The sequence below is a fragment of the Triturus cristatus genome, chromosome 1_2 (genome assembly GCF_964204655.1).
Source record: "Triturus cristatus chromosome 1_2, aTriCri1.1, whole genome shotgun sequence".
In the NCBI taxonomy this organism is placed as follows: domain Eukaryota; kingdom Metazoa; phylum Chordata; class Amphibia; order Caudata; family Salamandridae; genus Triturus; species Triturus cristatus.
Window position 1 is genome coordinate 317112252 of NC_140580.1, and position 21869 is coordinate 317134120.

General features: G+C 45.9%; 1 protein-coding gene across 1 annotated transcript in view; it reads left to right on the top strand.

The window, feature by feature from the left end:
* The first annotated feature begins 11961 nt into the window (after positions 1 to 11961).
* The window catches only part of ADAMTS14 (ADAM metallopeptidase with thrombospondin type 1 motif 14), a 446572-nt gene continuing 436664 nt past the window's right edge, over positions 11962 to 21869 (top strand). Inside the window, exons 1-2 of the mRNA XM_085603877.1 lie at positions 11962 to 12368; positions 13769 to 14169. Coding sequence (XP_085460003.1) covers positions 12281 to 12368; positions 13769 to 14169 — 489 coding nt within the window. The 5' untranslated portion in view covers positions 11962 to 12280. The remainder of the gene's footprint in view (positions 12369 to 13768; positions 14170 to 21869) is intronic.

Here is a 21869-nt window from a genome sequence, read left to right on the forward strand (position 1 = left end):
ATCATCTGATATAGAATGGGTTTGAAGACAGAATTACAGTAATCTAGTGACACAGTTCATACATCCAAGATGTATAACTCGTTAATTATTGTCCCATATTTTTTTCATAATTACAGCAGTTCAAATTCCCTGCGATGTTAATTACAGTAACTGCCCTATGATTCAAATGGAAGCTGTTCTCCATCCGAGTTGGCAAGTAGCACAAACTGATAGCCGACACGTGTTGCGTTCCCTTGAAGAACTCTGTCAATGCTTCTGCTTCTTTACAAGAATGTAAAATAAATATAATGTTATATGTATAGCTAATAAGGACCTCAAACGAAGGCCAGATTGGTGTCAGAAAACAGGTAATGAGTCTGTTTGTATCCAAAGATATAATTACTGTACTGAGAGGGTCACGTGAGTCACCAATGTCAATGAAAAAACAGAAAAAGTACCTTGCAGTCACGCATCAGCAGACATCAATCATGTAGGGGGTTGTGGCAATCGCAGATGACCGTCTCGTCTACTCTGCCTATGCTCTGATGCTACGCAACCTGGCTGCAGGTGTCACTGGATCATGTTCTACCTCTGAAACTTACCTGCTCAGTCAAGACTCGTCCTCCTGCTTCTTGGTTTACGGAGGCACTTCGTGCTGAGAAAACCAGACGTTAGGATCTGGAGAGAGCTTGGAGGGCTACCTCTGATGAGGACTACGTCTGATGAAGCTTCTACATTTTAATATAAGTAGGCCTTGAAAACCTACCACAGGTTCTGCAGAATCGCACGAGCCACCATCTATTCCGATTAGATCACTACTTCTAAAACTGTACCAAAATGCTTTCTAGGATAGTGCAAGAATTCACCGACCCTAAGAATGCCAACCCCCCTCCCAGCCTGTCCTAGGAAGAGTGCGAAGAACTGGCCCACTTCTTTATAAAAAAAGGTGCAGGACATTCAACCGTAATTAAATATAGGTGGGCTGACCGTACCTCTGCCCTGCATCAACACGTTCCCTCCCCCCCCTTATGACGGAGGTTTCCATCCTCCCAGCCATAACCTGTTCTGTGTCTAATACCTCAGCTACTCAGAAGCCTAAAGCTTGTGATACGATGGACCTCCTGCTATTCAGATCATTGATTCAATCCATAAAATCAGGTCCCCCCTTAGATCTCCTTCGCCCTGCAATGCTTAATACCCTGGATCCTGACATTTTGAGGCTGCTGGTAGGACTCCTCAATTTATCCTTACAGGCAGAGTTTATTCCTTAGCTGTGGAAACATGCCATGGTTCTCCCCTCATGAAGAAACCCAATCTCGATCCCTCTAATTGGTAAAATTATAGACCAATCCTCATTCTTCCCATTATGGCCACAACCTGTCTGATTTTATTTCTGTCTTTACATGTTTGAAATAGATGGTAACACAATTGATTTGAAGGTTACAATTTTTGTATATGATTTGTCTGCCTCTGTCATTGTGTTTTGTTTACACATTTTTGTACCCCTTTCTTTGTTTACCCACATTAAATGAACAAGGAATTCAGAAATCTACACCCGTGTCCAAAGTTGTTCATTATATATTAAGTATGTTGTAAATCAGTGAATTGATGTATGGATTTTTCAAAGGTTAGCTACCAATCGGGACTTAACCACAGAGTAATCCACATAATTATGTTTACTGAGTATTTTAAAGAAATTACAAACAGTCAAATCAAAGCAGCCTTGAATCTCAAGTTCAATCAAATGCCAAATGTAGGTTACAAAAGGTACATCTTTAGTCAAGAACTACAGAAAGCCGGTGAGACCCTGAACACATTTTTTGAAAGACTGGATACGCTCATCAAACAATGTAAGTTAAAAGAATTTAATGATGAGGAAGCTATACACCTTAAAGAGATTGACGGATGCTTTATCAGATTCGTTCAAATGATGAATGCTGAGAGAAAATCTTAGTCTGGAGTGAGTTCTCATGGCTGTCAGCGCTGGAGAGTTTGCTGATTGACAAGCTGCTGACATGGAGGTCGGAGGTGCCCAGAGTGAGTGTTAGAAATTGGGTATCTGGTTGGCAGAAGGATGCACCGTGTCCAAGCAGGAATCACAATCCTAGTCAGGGTAAGTGTAGCACACATCAAATGTTTACCTGTGCTCACCCTCTGGTAGCTTGGCACAGAGCAGTCATGCTAAACTGGAGGCAATGTGTAAAGTATTTATACACACACACACCATAACACAGTGGAAAAACACCAAAATTTACTCCACACCAATTTAGAAACATAGCCAATATTAATATGAGTACAGCAAGGCCAAAATGACAAAAATATAACATGCGGAAGTCAAGTTATGAAATGTGCAAGATTCAATCAAAATGCAGTGCTTATAAGTCAATAGCTCCAACTGGGGCTATATGGTCGCGCTTGACCGGGGCAAATCCAAAAGTTCAGTCTGAGCGCAATGGAGCGTGGGCTGGATACAGGAGTCACGCAGGCCTGCTGTCAATACCTTGGATGCATCGAGGCTTAGGGATGATGCATTGAAATACGGAGGTGATGCATCGCTGTTGCAGGCGATGCGTCTGTTCTGAAGTTGGGCAAAGTTGTTGATGCGTAGATGTCAAGAGCACTGTGCATTGGTTCCTAGGCATCAATGTCAAATTGCTGGGCTGAAAGCTATGCATCGATTAGAAGCCAGGCCGGGAATGCGTCGGAGTCGGGACGGTTCATCGCAGACATCGGGATGCATTGTCTGAGACTCACTCAGCAGCGGTGATTCAGAGGTGCTGCATCGGCAAAGTCAGGCTGCATTGTTAGTCGAGGTTGCTGTCGCAAACTCAGCGAGAGGTGTCCACGGCTCTGGTGGAGGCAGTGGCAATGAGTCGGTTCTGCAGGGACTGCACCAGTTCCGAACAACACTTCTGTGTTGATGCATTGGTTTCTTGGGTTGCAGCACCAAACACTCAATTCCAAGGGCCCAGGACTGGATTTGGCACCATTTGGAGAGCAGGACTCACAACAGAGGAGCCCAGGTGCTGGTAGCAAGATGCAGGTGAAGTATTTGATATCCTTGAGACTTCAGAAACATAAGGCAAGCCCAAACAAGCCCATGGAGAACCTTTAGTGATGCAGGATGTAGAGAGTAAAGTCCAGTCCTCTCACTCCCAGACAAGAAGCAGTAGGCAGCACACCAACACAGCAGTGCAAGCAGCAAAGTAGCAGTCCCTCCTGGCAGCACAACAGCTCTTCTACTTGGCAGAATGTCTTATGTCCAGAAGTGTTCCGAGTATATGGTGTCAGGGGTCCAGTGCGTATACCCATTTTAGCCTTTGAAGTAGGGAGACTTCAAAGAAAGGTCTTTGTAGTGCACAAGACCCTGCGCTTCCTGGTCTTGTCTCCAGACACACTACAGGGGGATATGCAGCTCTTTGTGTGGGGGACAGACACAGCCCTATTCAGGTGCAAGTGTCAGCTCCTCTCTCTCACTCTAGCTCAGGAAGACCCATCAGCCTGGTGATGGGCCATCGGGGTATGCAGGGAACACCTCAGCTCCCTTTGTGTGTGACTGATTAGAGGGAATGCAGACAGCCCATCTGTCATTCAACTCAGGCGTGTGTTCTAGAAATGGCAGTGGCCCAGAATTGTTAAAGTAAGAAAATACCAAATTTCCAAAAGTGGTATTTTCAGACCTGCAATTTAAAAAACAACTCCACTAAAATATGTGTTTTTAAATTGTGAGTCCAGAGACACCAAGCTTACTCTTTCTATATGTTCTCAATTGGAAGTTACTCTTGTAAAGTGTTACACAGCAGCTCCAATGCAACCTGTGGGAGAGATAGGTCTTGCTGTAGTGAAACGAAATGTAGCAGTTGTCCACTACCAGGACATGTAAAACTCAAAAGTGCATGTCCTACCTTTTAAATACCCTGCCCATGGGGCTACCTAGGGCCTACCTTAGGGGTGACATATGTAATAAAAAGGGAAGGCTTGAGCCTGGCAATAGGTAAACTTGCCAGGTCAACATGGCAGTTTAAAACTGCACACACAGGCTCTGTAGTGGCTACTTATGTGGATGGCATCAGTGCTGGAGGCCCACTAGTAGCATTGGATTTATAGGCCTGGGGCACATGTAATGCACAGTACTAGGGACTTATTAGTAAACCAAATATGCCAATCATGGAGAAACCAAATGCCATTACATTTTAGACACACAGCACATGCACTTTAGCACTGGTCAGCAGTGAAAAAGTGCCCAGAGTCCTACAACCAGCAACAACAAAGTTCAGCATACAGTCAAAACAAGAGGTCAGAAGGCGAAAAGACAGGGAAAATAATGCCAAAAGATGCCAGGTCTAACAGTGAGTCAATGAATATGAAAAGGAAGGCAAAGCACAAGTCCGAGTAAATTGTTGTGCTTCAGGTGTGGATTTTAGTTTTCACACGAAGGTAAGTTTTCTGCCATTGGGCAAATCTGGAAAGGCTGTGGAAAAGAGAACCATTTTGTAACGGTTTACAAGGCGAAGGAAAAAGTGAGAGTGTCACGGCCCAAAGACAAAATGGCTGCCAGAAGCAACATTCGGCACATGCCCATAAGGCCAAGCGACCACATGAGCTGAGTCAAATCGACACCAAATGAAGTTGATAAACATCTAAATCTTTTTCAAACAGTTCTTCTGTATCAATGTAGGTGAAGAAGATGGTTGTGCCATGTCAATGTTTACCTAAGTGAGATGTGCACATGTTGGACTGGCAGCTTGTGAAGAAAAACACTGGTCTAAGAAAAGTTGACATGACAAAGCACGAAAGTCATTCAAACATTGTCCGAAAATCACACTAAAGGTGAAAGGCTGTTCAATGCCTTTCATTATCGATAGTGGTGTGTCAATAAATAGTATGCTTGAGAAGAAATATAATGAACTGTCTCCATTGCCCCAACTTACGCTATCGAAAAATAAACTGTATACTTGGGCTGCATCAACACCACTAAAAAGCCAAGGTTCATTTGTAGCAACAATGAAGCATAAGAAAACAAAGATACAAGCACCTATTCATGTACTTCAAGGTACAGCGTCAAGCACCTATTTACTCAGCTTCAGCATAATTGCTGAAATGGGACTGATATCCGTGTACTATAACAAGAATGCTCATCATGAAATAGTAAGCCAGTTCCCTTTGTTATTTCATGAGTTGGGAAAGCTCAACTCTATAAAAGTCCAATTACACATTAATGAGGACGTTCGCCTATTGCTCAAAGACACCAAAGAATTGCCTTTCACTTAAAGGAAGCTGGTGAAAAAGAATTTGAATCCTTACTCAAGCATGATATCATTGAACGTTTCACTGGTCCAACTCCATGGGTTTCTCCCATAGTGGTGGTACCCAAAAAGAACAGGGAAGGATCTGTACGCATCAGCATGGATATGCGTCAAGCGAACAAGGTAATAGAAAGAGAACAACATCCAGGTCCTCACATTGCCGACATGATAACACAATTGAATAGTGTGAGGGTATTCTCTCGCCTTGATCTTAATAAAAGATATCATCAGTTGGAACTCAAGAAGAATTGCAGGCACATTACAAGTTTTCTATACATATTGGTCTGTTCTGTTACAAAACACTACGTTTTGGTGTGTCATCATCTGCGGAACTATTCCAAGATGTCATTCAACATATCATACAGCCTGTCACACAGAAGTAGCACGACAAAGCTCTCCCGCAGATGTGTCAGTTGCTTGCTGATGCAGGTTTAACTTGAATGCTGAGAAATGTGAGTTCCATAAGACACAGTTCTTTGGCCATATATTTTCGGAAGGGAGCATGATACCCGATCCAGCTAAAGTACAAGCACTGTCAACTGACAGTCCCCACATGATGTTTCCATGTTACGTTCATTCCTTGGTATGGCCAGCAATTGCTCTAGATACATACAAGACTTTGCCATTGTCTGCGCTCAATTAAGAGACTTGACGAAAAAGAATGATTCTTTTCTCTGGTCACATGAATGTTAACAGAGCTTTCAGAAAATCAAACAAGCTATTCAGACTGTTACTGAAATGGAATACTTTGATCCAAAGCTTCGAACTGAGGTTGTTGTTGACGCTAGTCCTGTTGGGTTGGGTGCCATCCTTGCCCAGCACAGCGGACACCCAAAGAAGAAGTATTGTGGCGTATGCAAGTCCAACTTTGTCCCAAACTGAACGCACTTATTCACAACCTGAGAGATTAAGGTTGAGCAGTGGTGTGGGCTTCTGAACGTTTCCACTTATTCTTGTATGGGAAGACTTTCACGCTTGTGACAGATCATTAAGTAGGCCTGGGCTAAATTTCCGTTCCGCTCGCGGAAATTGCGATAATTTTCGCATTCCGCGGAGAGCGCGAAAATGTCAAAATTTCCGCATTCCGCAGCTTAGCGATAATTTGTTTCTTGCTCGCGCTGTAAAATAATACATTCTCGCGCGATCGCCTTACCTGAATCCCCGCGTTCGCCGACAAGTTTTCCCGATCCGGTCGCGTTCTCCACGAGATGTTGGACTGTTGGTAGCCATTTGCACTGTCTCGCGACAGTTCGCGCCCGCAGTAATATCATGCGTCGCGCGATCACGTCTTTCTTCTCGCGATCATGCACCGCGAGAAGAGTGAAAACAAGATGGCCGCCCCCGCGAGCAACCGCATGGGGAAGTTGGCGAGCCGCGACCATGCAGAAAATACCGCGAACGGGCGGGAAAAAAACTTCTGCATCTTCGCGATATTTCCGCGTTTGCGGAAATTTTTAACATTTTCGCGATAATTTGCGAAAGTCACTTTTGCAAATTCCGCCCACCCCTATCATTAAGCATTGTTGGCTATCTTTGGCAATTGAAAGGCAAAAATGCCTCCTCGCATTGAACGTTGAGGTCTGCAAATGCAAGAATCCATTTACACCATCGTGCATCGTCCACATAAAAACCAGAACCCTGCCGACTACTTCTCACGAGTGCCCCTGCAGGGCAATGGCACCCATTCTAAGATGGCTGAAGCCTACAAAATTTCATCGTGAAATCAAGCACCCTAGCTGCCATTTCATTGGAACATATTGTCACAATAGTGACATGCTAAAACTGAAAGACATTATTACACATAAGTCTTGGTACCAGCATCCTCGACCTCTTACCAGTGACAGTGAATATCAAAAGTTTAAAAATGTCAAAGATGAACTGTCAATTACTCAGGAAGGTATTATTCTAAGAGGTTCAAGAATTGGGGTTCCGGAAAGTATAAGAGAATAGATAATTGAAGTGGCCCATGAAGGACATTGTGGAATTGTTGCCACCAAATGAGCACTCAGAGACCGAGTCTGGTTTTCACATCTCGACGAGAGAGTGGAAAGAGAATTAAAGGCCTGTCATCTCTGTAACTGCCTGTCATCGAAAACCACTCAACACCCCATAAACACGTCAGAGTTGCTTACTCATAAATGGGAAAGAATTTCTGTTGACTTCTTCAGTCCTCTTGACAATGGACATCATCTGATGGTGATCATTGATGAATAATCCTGTTTTCCATTGACAGAAGATCTCTCATCTATCACTCACGAGCGTGCGTGCTATTGAGAGATTAGACAGCATCTTTGCCACCTGGGATGTTCCTGCAATCTCAAAGTCTGACAACGGCCCACTGTTCAACAGTCAAGAATTCCGAGGTTTTTTGTCATCTTAATTTGAAGCATCAGAAGACCACAGCTCTTTGGCTAATGGCCTTGTCGAACGTTTCATGAGTACTCTTAAGGAACCTGTCCAGTGTGCTATACTAGAAAGGCTCAACCTTAAATCTATTTTAAATTCAACTCTTGATGTTCTGGAGAGCAATGACGAGCAAGTTATCTCAATGGACCAACAGAAGATCAACCCGCATGACAGCTTGGATCGTAAGAGGAAAATGAAGGCCTATGCAGACAAGTATCAACATGCAAAAGACTTTACATTCACTAGAGAAGATCGAGTGCTTGTTCGTCAGCATGGAAAATGAAAGTCTGATGCTCCTTTCCATGCTGAACCATTGCATGTTGTGACTAGCAAAGGGCCTATGGTGACTGCACACGTCCTGGGAAGTCCATTACATGAGATTCCTCGCATTTCCGACATGTGGCTTGTGAGAAGTTGGCCTGGCATATGCTGTCCACTAGTTATAGTGGGCACCTTGCACCAGTCCAAACAACCCTTATTGATGATAGGTTTAAAGACAACCTTTATTGAAAGCTATCCTAGTGGTAGCTATGGAGAGCAGCCTTCAGGCTAAGTCTTGAAGGAGTGTAAAGCAGCTTGGTTTACCAGATTATAACCTCCTGAATTACTAAATGAAAGGAGAACCACACAAGGTATAAATAAAATATATGTATTTATTTCTAAACACTCACTACTAATCTCTTTATGAGATTAGAGTCCAAGATACACAATAATACAGTTCTAAAACGACCGTAAATAGCACAATATACAATGGGCCCTAGGGGCGGACCAAACCATATATTAAGAAAGTGGTATAAGAACCACAACTTGACTAGACACAGTGCCTAGAGCACATAGAATCGCTGGGACCCCAATGACCCACCCAAGGCAGTGACACAGGAGACCTACGGGGATGTGTGCAGTGTGAGAACACAGCCGCGAGCCCCGTACTGTTCTATGGTAAAGTCGTGGTTGGAATTTTAGAAGTTAAGGACACTTAGGAGAGGACTTTGAGAAAACCCCTTTAGACTTAGGGGGTTCTAGGGCCAGCACCCACGGGAGCACCAGAGTACTCTAGTTACCTCACCCAGGAAGCCGGTGTCAAATGGTGTCGGGAATCGTCATTGATTTCAATGGCGATCTGCTGCAAAGTGCTGCTGCCGGGAAGGAGAAAAGTGTCCGGTGTGATCCAAACCTGGATCGAAGATCAGAAGAACCTGTAGGTAGAGGGTACAGAGTCTGGGTCACTTGCCAGTGACCAGGGGCATGATAGATGAATGCCCACCGATGTCAGGTGCGAAGAGGTGAATCTTGACTCTGCAGCCACGAGGACCAGGAGGTGTCGACGATGACCAGGAGCTGGATTTGAGCTGTGCCGCAAAGGATGATGAGTGCTGCGGTGTTGGTGCCCGGATTGGACCCAACAAGCTTTGGTAAAAGCAACCCATGCAGGAAGAGAAAAGATGCTTCAGTGCGGACCAGCAAGGTCCTGGGGACTCCCCAAGTGATGGAGAGTCAGGGCACGTCTGGAGTAACCAGGTAAGCCCAATTAGAAGTGAGGTTGCCTTCACAGGGACCCACCAGTCGATGGACTAGGGATCGTGAAGGGACCTCAAGAGAAAACACAAAGGGCCGGCTCACGGAATACTCATGGAGTGTAGGCGGGCAATCTTCAAAGCAAATGCTGCTCGGGGTCAGGACTACAAGTAACCCAAAGCTCAGCTGCAGGAGTAATTGGAAAGCTGATGCTTCTGCAAATGGTCGAAGTGTCCAGGGGTTCAGGTTGCATGGTCTTCAATGAGGGATACAGGCCTCAGAATTGCTGAGTGTACAGATCGACCTCAGAGACCACGGAAACCCACCTCCAGTGTTGTAAAATTCTTCGAGTCCAGCGGGAGCTTCGGAGATGCAAACTGGACAGATGTGTCTTTGGTGCCTGCCTTGCAGGGGAGTAACTCCTTTACTCCAAGGGAGATTCTTCAGTCATCTAGTTCAATGTAGATTGTCGAAGTTCCAGGATGCAGTATCAGAGTTTCGTCCAGGTGTAATCTAAAGTCCTGTTGCCAGGAGTTCCTATCTTATACCCAAGGAAGGGGTTGGACAAACTCTAGGGACCCACCTATGGGAGGGTCAGGAAAGAGGGGTGGCTACACCCATTTCCTTTGTCCATTTTCGCACCAGAGCAGGGGCTGGTAGCCCCTGCCACCGGTTTGAGCTGGACTATGCACAGGGACACCAAATGTGCCCCCAGTGCTGACTTCAAAGCACTCTTGGAGTGCACCCACCCAGCCCCAATACACTAAAGCCTGTCTGGGAGGTGGTGACACTTCCCTGTGACAGGAAACCTATTGTCCAGGCCTCCCCTGCTGGAGTTTCATCCAGCAGCAGGAGGGCAGACTCATGTCTGTGGCTGGCAGCATCCATTTTGTGATGCCAGGGCTCTGTTAGCTGGTACCGGGTATGCCAATGCTGTCATGTCTCTCCCTCTAGAAGGGTGGGATCATACTCCCACACCAGTTACTGGTGTGGGGGTATGATTCCAAGGTGTTTGACACCAAACACGACATGTTTCCGTGCAGCCATCCCAAAGTTAGCATTTACCGTTTGGTTATAATGCACTTAAGAGTATATGGTTTGGCTGCATCACAAACAACCCCGGAATAAAGGTTGCGAAGACTGCAGAGGGGCTCTGCTCATGCATGGGCACCCTCTCACACAAAACCCAGCACCCTGTATTCAGGATTAGTTAGGCCTGCCATAGGGGTGACTGATAGGGTTATATGTGCAGTGATATGGAGAGATACAGTGAACCTATATCTCAGTAAGGGGTGCATGCACCACCTTATCTAGGCTGCAGTAGCAGTGCTGTGGTGTCATTTTGGAAGGCTTCCAGGGGTGGCATAATACAATGCACAGCCCCTGGTAGGCCTCTGGGGTACCTATGCCCTGGATACATAGTATAACATATACTAAGGACTTATCAGGGTACCCCAGAATCCAATATGGAGTGTACCTAAAGTACTTGTAATCAATTTAAGGGAGAAAGCAGAAGGGCTGGGGTCCTGAATAGCAGGATCCCAGCCAGACTAAGTCGAAAACAAGCAAAACACCAGGAAAAAAGTGGGGCAACCATGCAGTCAGATTCCACCTTCCTACATGGCTCATCGCACGTCAGGCACTGATGTCAATGTAGAGACTGGGTCTGAAAAGACAAGTGAAGATCCCCTGACTGCTGAAGTTTTTACATCACCAACGCCGGTCATGGACACTTCTACTGCCTGTCCCCAGTTTCCGAAGACACTGTCGGGATGTGTGATCAAAGCGCCATGATGACTCACTGAAGAGCTATGATTGTGTATATATTGGTAAAAAAAATGTTGTTATTTAACAGAGGGGTAAATGTAGTGTTGTGTAAGTTTGTAATGATGGAACCCTTGTGGCCCCTGATGGACTCCGTAGAACTTTAGAGTGTAGTGAAGTGAATGCAGGTTTAGAATGTTGAGTTTGTGGTCACACACAGAAGAATAAAGACATGTTATACTAAGCTCCGTGTGTGGCGTAGTCATTGGAGAGTATCCAGGCTGGGGAAGATGCTGTAGGCTCTCCTCAGCCAGGTATAAAGAGTTTGTGCCTACACTGGGGGAATCCTAAGGTCTCTGGTCTGTATGGGGAGCTACCAAAAAGGACACACAGGCGTGCATACTGGAACATATTTAGTGCAGCCTGCTTAAAAACATTTGTAAATTGTGGCCACAGCGACAAACTTCTCTTTGGTCAGCACTAAGCAGAATTTTGTATGAATCAATATGAGGTTCGCAGCCATATGCACCCATTTAATTTGTTTTTATGTCTGAGAGTCTAACACAAGGCATCCCGAGAGCATGGTGGCTGCAGTCCCTTTGCAAGTTTATCCACCTAATTATTTATGTCACTATTTGTGTTTTTTTACCACCTGTGTACTGGACTTCTGACACTCTGCACCGTCATATGGCTGCCCTCTTCTCCCTACCCCACTCCCTCCTCTCTTCGCTGCCCTGAAGTTATTACAACAGAGGCCCGGGGGTGTGACGGCACCTTATCGAGTGTCACTCTGATGATGTCACTATGTGCATGCATCTCTAGGCAGAACCCCTCAACGCCCCCCCTCCCACGGGCTGCCTGCCCTCCCTCTCTCAGCTGCAGCTCTCTCCCCTCCCTCGCTCCCCCTTCACGCCTCCCTTCCTTTTCGTCTTCCTAAATGGATGGGACTTGCTTCAGTTAGGCACAGTTCACCGGGGGCCAAAAAGTCTGCCACTCAGAGCCCGTCTCGGTCTCTCTGGCTCCCTCCACCCTCTCGGTGTGCCTCCCCTGATCTGTCAGCCTGCGGCACTCCAACGGGAGCTGCGGGGGGAGAGAGCAGATTGTAAAACGCCTGGCTGCATGCACAGAGCCCTGAAAGATTGCTTTATCATCCTCTCTCTGTGCAACAGCTAACAAGGATCAAGCAGGGGAAAGACGCCAGGGAAAGGAAAACTTTTACTCTTCGACCTTCGCTGACTTAACTTTTCTGCTGACTTGGTAACTTGAATGAGGAAGAGCAGGACCTTTTTTTCGCCCCAGAGCAACACCTCATGGATTTTACCCACATGTATGGAATGTGTTCTTGCTTTTTCGCTCTGAGCTGCTGGCTGGCTGCTGCAGCTGCAACTAGGATTGAAGGTATGAATTCATAAAAAATATGTTCATTCATTTCAGCGCTGTCCGCTGCTTGGTATCAGGTAACCAAATGAAACGCTGCGATGCTGCTTGTTAAAGGAATTAACCAGCGTCGCTTTTCGTGGGACCTTTTTACAGTATTTCCGGGAGAACATTTCATATTCTAAGATACTGTGTAAAATGGGTATTTAAAGTAACACCGGTTTTCTGGACTGTGTTAGAGGCTGATTTTTGCAGATCTTTTTTGCATGTTTTTGAACAAAGTTCTCAAAAGAAACATAAGCTAAATTATGTTTTTGCCAATTGCAAGCCCCCGGCTGTTTTTTTGTGCTTTAAAATACAGATGCGCTTTTTTGTACTCCAGGAAATTTGAGATGCACAGCTCCATGGGACCCTGTAATAAGCAGGCTCCCCCAGTCAATAGCTGCCCTGTTAAACCGTTACACTAGTGGAGGTGAGGGGTCAGGGGGCAGAGGTATGGATGCCAAATGGGGTTGGGTCATTTGATGCCCAGGGTACAGTGCAGCCTCAACTCTGATTAATTGTCCCTTTGCGGTAAGGGGAAGCTAATCTGATGGCATTGCATTTTTGTTGTTTCTGTACCTGATGGTGGTGATGTCTATTACATTGTCAGAGAAGAAATGTTACCTCACACAGTTGTGCCATGGTGCAAGGGATGGAATGCCAACAAAGGTCAATGGTAACTTGTTTCGAAATTCATTTTTTGCTCACTTCTCTTCTGGTTTTGGAGTGATCCAAAGTGCTAACACCATACTATGTTATCAGATTTGACCTGCAAGTGGTTGACCTCTGTGCAGTTTCCATTCTTTTATCTTTACTTCCAGATCAGCAGAGCATGCCCTGTGTGTCTAGCTGGATAAGGTGTAGGCTGTCTTTGCCCTGAAATACATTTTTGTGGTAAATGAGTATCTAGCCAGTGACCGACAAAGAAACCCACTGCTTTTCCTGTATGCTTTTAGCGTCACTTGTGTTGTACTCTTCGCCATTTTGACTGGACAGGCGTAGGAGAAATCAACACCAAGTGTATTATTGCTATTCTGGGGGCTGTTAGGGTGATAAAGGCTGCCATTAAACTGCAACTGGGGCAGACTCTGAATTCAGTGAATAAGAGCCTAGTGCGATGGACTGTATGGTGTGGCCTATCCAGGTAACTGTAAAGATACAGAGGATAATGAAGTATGTGATTGAATACCATGTTCTGTGAGGCTTGTGTTTAAATGGAAGAATTTGGTACGGGGAAAGAAAAAACAAAGCTGTTGAAAAGTTATGGGAAATTGATTATCAGTCAAATTGATGATACTCTTGGGAAAACGACTTTACCTGCTGTTCAATGTTTCAGTTCCTGGACCTTTCCTCATAAAATCTATATTTGTCTTCTACAGTGGATCGCTTTGCAAAGCTGGGTGAATATGGTGTGATTGTCCCATTCAGTACGGATTCCCGCGGCCGGTATCTCTCCCACGTGGTCTCAGCAGGAGAAAGCTTCCAGGAGAAGCACTCCTCACGGCGCCCTTGGCAGAGGGTAGCCCGGAGCGTCCCCAACCTGGCTGGATCCCACAGCGACGACGAAGGCAGTGTCTACTTTAACGTCACCGTATTTGGAAAGGAGTTGCATCTGCGCCTCAAACCGAATAGTCGGCTGGTGGCTCCCAGAGCTTTGGCTGAGTGGCAAGAGGATTTCCAAGAGCTCTTCCAGGAGCCAGTCCGCCGGGAGTGTGTGTTCACTGGGGATATATCCGACATGCCTGGAGCGCGCGTGGCCATCAGCAACTGCGACGGGCTGGTAAGACTCCATGGTCACTTTCTCATGTGTAGCAGTGCCTGCTCCAGCGATCTCTTCAGAGACCCAAGGGTGATAGGGTTGACCCCTTGGGACTGTTTTGCTGTTTCTGAATTTGAGTACCACTGAGTGGGTTAAAACTAACATCTCTTCTTTACTGAGCTACATATCACCTCAAGTTACTATCAACAATAATATAAGTAGTAGTAGGAGTCATAGCAATATAGTAGTTAGTACTAGCAGCAGTAGTTGTTGTAGCTTCAGAAATAGAAGTATTAATAGTAGAAATAAGTATCTGTTGGAGTGTTACCAGTTGTAGCACTCGTAGTTGTAACAATAGTAGTGGATGCAGTCGCAGTAATAGTCATAGTAATATTGGTTGTGTCAGTAGTAGTAGTTGTAGTAGTAGTGGAATTAGAGTGCGTAGTAGTAGTAGTACTCGTCACTGCTGTAGCTGTAGTGGTTGTGTCAGTAGGAGTAGAATTCGTATCAGTAGTAGCTGTCGCTGTATCATCATTTGTAATACCAGTGGTTTCAACAACTGAAGCCATAGTAGTAGAAGTAGTGATAGAAGTCACAATAGGAGTAGTAGTGATAGGAGTTGGAGTAGTATAGATATATCAGACGAGTTACTTCTTCATGTGATTTCACCAATTAATATCATGGAACGTAGCACCCTATTCATTCACTTTCTGAGACTTTTTTTTGTCTTGTTGGCTTGGAAATATTTTGAATGATTCGGAGTTTCAGACGGATAGAGATATGTAGAGCGTCTCTGAGTGTGGTGTGAGCGATCAGGGGTCTCAATGCAGCGACCTGTGGTTCAGAAGCGGCCCTCGCGCCATGCTCACGGTCACCACCTGTACTGGGCTGTCCTCGCGCCGTGCCCACGGTCACCCCCTGTACTGGGCTGTCCTCGCGCCGTGCTCACGGTCACCCTCTGTACTGGGCTGTCCTCGCGCCGTGCTCACGGTCACGGTCACCACCTGTACTGGGCTGTCCTCGCGCCGTGCTCACGGTCACCCCCTGTACTGGGCTGCCCTCGCTCCTGCTCACGGTCACCACCTGTACTGGGCAGTGTCACCTCCTTTACTGGGCTGTCCTCGCGCCATGCTCACGGTCACTACCTGTACTGGGCTGTTCTCGTGCCATGCTCACGGTCACCACCTGTACTGGGCAGTGTCACCACCTGTACTGGGCAGTCCTCGCACCATGCTCACGGTCACCACCTGTACTGGGCAGTCCTCGCGCCATGCTCACGGTCACCACCTGTACTGGGCAGTCCCGGGGGGGGAGGGGGGGGCGAGGGCTGGGCAGGGAAGTCATTGAGCCCGATGTCCCACCCGTCCAAAAGCGCAGGCTGCCCCTCGACGTGCCTGACAAGTATATTTATTTATGTATTTTTAAACTGACCCTCTGTCTCCAGGCCGAGGCCGGCGAACTGCCAAAAATACCCACACTTGTCCCTCGCTACAGCCCGGTTATTTCTGGCGCAGAAGGAAACGCAGAAGTGTAGGATGGTGTTTTCCGCGCGCCTGTCTGTGCTGCTTGGCTGCTGCCGCCAGCTCTGTTCTTGGAAGTCCCGTTGTCCTTTGGCTCAGATTGTGAGACGCGCCTCCGGTGCAAGGCACCCGCTGACCCACAGGGGCCGTCTCTGCGTGACGTCGTATTTAAAGAGCCACTGCAGAGTGCGGGCTTCGGTAGGAGCTCAGCTAACATGATTTAGATGTATTTGTTCAGTTGTGATGTACCTGTGAGCTCGACTGATCGTGGTTCTTGATCTTCTACGTACTGAGAATCAGTCAGTAAAATGAAATAAATAATACGCACTGAAGATGTTCTAAAGCAGAATTGATGTACTTCCTCGTTGCCAGTTTCCCACCTGATCCCACATAACTTGCATTGTTTAACGGTTGATTCACTGCATAAGATGAGGCTGCTTGTCGATGGAGGCTTTTTTAGCAACCCGTCGTCCACAGAGGAATTTGAATTAATACCAGTTCTTGATTGGCCCTAGAAATTATATTTTCAACATTGCACATGAATGTTCACGTCAATCTGGATTATTCCATCAAAAATCAGGGTCTTGTTACAGGACCGTCACAATCCTCTAGAGGTTTTACCATCTACCAACGTCTTATGTCAATGCTGGTGAAGGCTAGGTGTGCCCAGTGTCGGACTGTGACAAAAACTTGGTCCGGGCACCAAAATAAAAGTGGCCCACATTAGCAAAGGATTTAGTTAGAAAAAAAGTGGTGATATTAGGGAAATCAAGAGTAAAAACCGGCCGACCTGGCCATAATACTGGCCCAAACCTGCAAAAAACGGCCCACATGGTGATATGTCAGACCAACCAATCGGGCACATCCTGATTGCCCTATAGGCCAGTCCGACCTTGGGGGCACCGAGGGCTCAATCAGGCTCAGTGACTGCTTAGTACAATAACATTGGACAGAGGTAGCAGGGTCTTTCCTCTTCTTGGCTAAGACCAATCAACAACTTTTCACTCTATCCTGGCAGACTGAGGCTGACAGTGCAAGCTGTAAAATCAGCAGTATGACTCCACTGGTGTGCATAACTATTCACTCACTTGCTCCACTATTGCTCAATCTCTCATTCATTGACTTTCAGGCACTCACAGATCCGATCTGCTTACCCATCCGCTCACTCACTATCTTACTCACTTATTTCATTGCTGACTTGCTCTTTCTATCATTCTCTCACCCACTCATTTCCTTCCTCGCTGGTATGTTCACCCATGCATTTAGTTATTTACTCACTTATTCACTCACTCACTCCCTTGCTTGATCACTCACTCATTCACTCATGCACTTCCTACTCACCATGAAACATGGGGGAGCTCACCAACAAAATGAGGAGTTTGAGCCAGTCCTTTCTTTTTTTCCCCAGATTGTCCCTATGTTTTATTAGGCCTATCGTTAGCCAAGAACTTTTGATTTTGGTAAAATTATAAATGTATATATATTTAATATATACTTACTTATAGGGGATTTCATTTACCCTCTTCCTTCATTAGGCAGTCGATATGTCGTTCACATTCATTCTTACGCCCATTCTAGCATGGGGCAATGGGTCAGCCCATGTCAGCCATTGGCCTACTTCACTGTGATGGGATTTCTGCTCTATTACAAGGAATGCATCTGCATAAAAAAGTAGTTCCTCTTAGTGCCAGTAACTACTATGACAATGGGTGCTTTCAAGACAAAAATATATTTTCATTTTGTCTGACTTCTAATGTTTATGTTTATGAGAACTGCACAGATCCTACAACAATAAAGTTGCACAAAAATCATGACAAAACAAAAAAACTCTGGCAAAGCTAAAAGGTTGGCTGCAAACACCAGACCTATTGTTTTTTTGCATGCTAATTATATTTTTAATGTTTAGAGGCGGCTCACCAAAGTCATGGTTTTACATTCAGGTTTTTCCTGGAGAGGCTGTAGCAAGTCCCCTCCAGTGTTCTTCAGTTCTCTCTTCGGTATGTAGTGGCTCTGGATCAGTCGCCTGAAGCAGTCTGTAAATGTAATGTGCCTGAAATCACACTGTGTGACAAATGGCTGAGCGAGGATCTGGTCTCATGACTTGTGACTGAAAAGCCACTTGTGGAAATCGGAGAACACCCTTCCTCCATTGGAGTAGTGAAAGCATTAAAAGTACCCTCAATCACATAATCAATTAAAAACTAAGGTAAATGTAGAAGGTAAATATAAGCACATTGGTCAAAGGGCCATAGGCTGATCCTACACTTAAAGAAAATTCGCACTGACTCTTGGTAGAATGGGAGCATACTCACTAGTCCAGAACCGGACTTGGAACTCGTAGTTGGAACTGAAGCCTGAGTTGGAACTGAATAGCACTCATCCCTGTCAGCTTATCAGTAGCATCCTGCTGTTTGCAAATACCAAATTTTCCAAAAAGATCTGTCCACTCCCACTTAAACCCAGGACCCTAGATAGCTGAAGTGGGCTGGTATGACAAGTTGCCAATAATGCAGCACATCGAGCTAAACAGAAGTTATAGACTGATCAGCTAGATGTGTTTGCCTCAACCACACTTTATGTTGTCAGGCACGCACATGCTTTGCAGCCCAAGAAACGTCACCCACCAGCCTATAATTTTCAAGTGCCGTGCTAGACGTGGAAAGCAGGCTCCGCTGTGCAGCCACTAGAGGGATGTTATGATAACGCCACCACAAGAAATGTGCACAGCATTCCTTTACAGTTGCATGCATCGAAAGGGGCACATTAAAAAGAAAGAACCGTGCAATTCCGAATTCTGTGCATTAGATTAAATCTGAGCTGCTTTGAATACGTACAAGCCACGCTGGTAGACTCTCCAAGGCATCCCTGGAAGGTCTAGGATGATGCACGCTCTTGTTATGAAACAGACACGATCAGGGCACATGTCCTAATAAGCATTGGCATAGCCAATTGGTCTCGGCTTTGGGACCTTATAAGTGTTTAGCCATGCAACAGTTGCATAACTAAATACGTATAAGGTCAGAAAAGCGAGACCTATTGGCTATGCAAAGCGCACATGCACTGTAGCTCTAGGCTGGCCTGGTAGCACTTTTTGGAGCCCTCTCAATAAGTCTCGCCAGACCAGCGCATGCGCTGGGTCAGGCGAGACCTGAAAAAGAAGTGGGGGGACTAACATAGTTTGGCAGTATGCAAGTGACATCACAGCACACGGCACCACACATGGCATCACAGGAATTGACATAATAGAAAGTGGCATCACAAGCTACGACTTTACAGGAAGTGGCATCACAATAAGTGACAACAGATCTAAAGCCCTCACATAGATGTTTAGCAGGTCTATCATGTGTACGTTTGAGCGCATTGTGCGGTCAGGCGCGCAACACCCATTGGACTCGAAGGGCTTCAGCCCCCCCCCCCCGTCGTGTGTGGCAGCCCGGGATGAGACAGCTTCCCGGGCAGACACACTGCCGCACCCGAGCACTTCACAGGTCTTTAAAAGGCCATTTGCATGTTAATGAGGCCTCGCTGTTGTTTCACCCCTTCTACGAGCCCCTGCAGCTCCACTCTGCCTATTGCTTAAAGTTTCAGCCCCCCCCGAAATTTTTTCTTAGCCCCCATCCGAAATTTGGCTCTAGTTGCGCCTCTGTGTGCGGTTAATAGCACAGTGAGCTATGGAAGATGATATGTGACTTCTACACCTTGCAATCCACCAGTTTTATGTATCACAGCATGTGCACTCATTTACAAACTTATATAATTTATTGTACAAGTAATATGCATGTGTTGACGTAAAGCACTCTGACACCCTGCATTGGGATGAGTAGGGCCATACAAGAAAAAATAGTGGTGCTTAAATTATTTAAACGCCTCCTCAGGTGTAGTAAGCTCTATATAAATGCAATTTGCTTTGTGTAAATACTGGGAAATACCAACACATCTGACATTCTTACAGTGCATGTATATCTCATAAACAGGGACTGAATAAAGTGTAAAGCTGTCTCTCTTAAGTATGTCTGAAGTGCTAACAGGGAGTGAGCCTTTGTTTTACATCAGCTTCATTTACATCAGGTGTGAGGCTCCTGACTCCAAGCTCCCAGCCAGGAGACTGAACAAAAGGAAGCCAGATGACCCCTCAAATTTGGACTTTGTTATGGGCCCAGCAGGAGTCTTACATAAGAAAGCCCCGTCTCTGCCTGTACGTTGTTGCTTCTTGCAGATGGAAAGCAGACAACGTGCAGGCGCTGCTGAAAGTATCCCAGTGTTTGGAAATTACACCGGGACAAGTTAGGCACATTATTCCGCAGAGCCCAAATTCTTGGCAGGGTGGATGGCGTTCACCCTGTGAAAATAGTGTATGGACACCGTCCACCAGTGTGTACCTCCGACTCGTGCCCTGGACACGATTCCTAGCAACGATTAACACATTTGGTGCAGCTTGCCTGGCTAAATCACAAGCATTAATTGAGTCAATGAGTCCAAAATTGTGGTAGCGGTGTTGTGCAGCTAAGTGAAGTGACAATCACCAAATTACCACCCTTGTTGGCCAAGGGTGAGCGCTTAGTTCAGAGCAGGTACTCACATCCGGATGTGGGTACAGCGCATGGCTACATTAACCCCTTCAGTGCCCATGACGAGCTGGACTCGTCATGGGCCGCGGTGGCGCTGTGCCCATGACGAGTCCAGCTCGTCATAGACCCCGCCCGCTAATTCAACGGCCGGCACAGGGCGGGGAAAGGGGCGGGCACAGAAGGGGTTAACAAAGCCTGCTTAAAAAAAACATAAGAGCTGGCTTATGCCGTCAGTGAAGTTGTACACTGCCGCACAGGGCACAAAGGGGCAAGTACTGAGGCAAGGTAGTAGCCTGGAAAAATAAATACCCTCCACTGTTTACCACATTTCGAATGGCACTGAGTGACTGAGGTGACCGTGCCCTGCACTTGTTTGGTTTCTTCCCCGAGAGAATCCTGAAAACAGTGTGGCCAAAGGGTATGACAGGGCGCTGGGCCGAATATTCAAATTTTCCTGCAATTAACCATTTTAAGTGCATGAGGAATAAAGAGGAGTTAACATCAGTCACAAATTAACTTTGCAGTGCAACCAATTTGGTCACACAGTGAGGGCACAAAGTCGGCAAATGAGATTAAGTATGTGTTTATTACAAATTCAAAGCCAAACTAATGTTCACAAGTCTCAAGAATATATTGCAAAAGTACAGAATAACTACTGGAAGAACGAAAAGTCTGACAAAATTTAGTCTCATTAACATAAAGCATACAAGGAATTCGGTGATAGCAATGCAGAATATAAGGAGGAGAATTTGATGATCTGTATATGATTTGCTGTCCTCTTGTCTAGGCATGAGTAAATCTAAGGTACCTAAACTGAGCCTATTCTATGTAGAACTGATTGGAGAAACCCTATTTAGATCCAATAAAGTAACACAGTGTTGGCATCGTGGAACTTCTGTACAAGTTTTCAAGCCTAAAAGTATTGCATAGCATAACGCTACACAATAGAGATATCGCAAAACAGGTCTGTACCTCTCTAAGTCTAACAACCTGCTGTAGAGGGTATTGCCGTAGTCCAAGTTGCTGGTGGCTGAGACGCGAGTGACAGTTTTTCTAGTGTTTCTTAAGAGCCATTTGAAGATCTTTCTCTTCATGGTGAGGGTCTGGAAGCAGGATGCAGTGACATTGGTGTCTTGTGCGGGCATGTCCAGTTTGCCGTTGATTATTCCGATGTTCCTGGTGTGGGTGGTGGGTCCGAGTTCGAACAGCCCCAAGCTGGAGTCCCATAGTGAGTTGTCCTTGGTAAATATCACTACTTCTGTCTTGTCAGTGTTAAGCTTGTGACACTTGTCTTTCATCAGTTCGTGACTTCAGTCCTGCAGGTGGTGAGCTTGTTTTTTGTGCTGGAGGTATTGCCCAAGAAGGAGAGTATGAGTTGCATGTCGTTGGTGTAGGAGAGGATGTTGATGTCATGTGCATGGATGACACTGACCAGGGGGGCCATGTATGAGTTAAAGAGGGTGGGGCTGAGCGGTGAACCTTGAGGCACTCCTCAGATGAGTTTGTGCCTTTCTGAGGCGTAAGGAGCCAGGCTGACAGCTTGTGTTCTGTCTGTTAAGATAAAGCCGATCCAACAGAGAGCTGGTTCTTGGATGTCAGTCTCATTCAGGCACATGATGAGTATGCAGTGTGA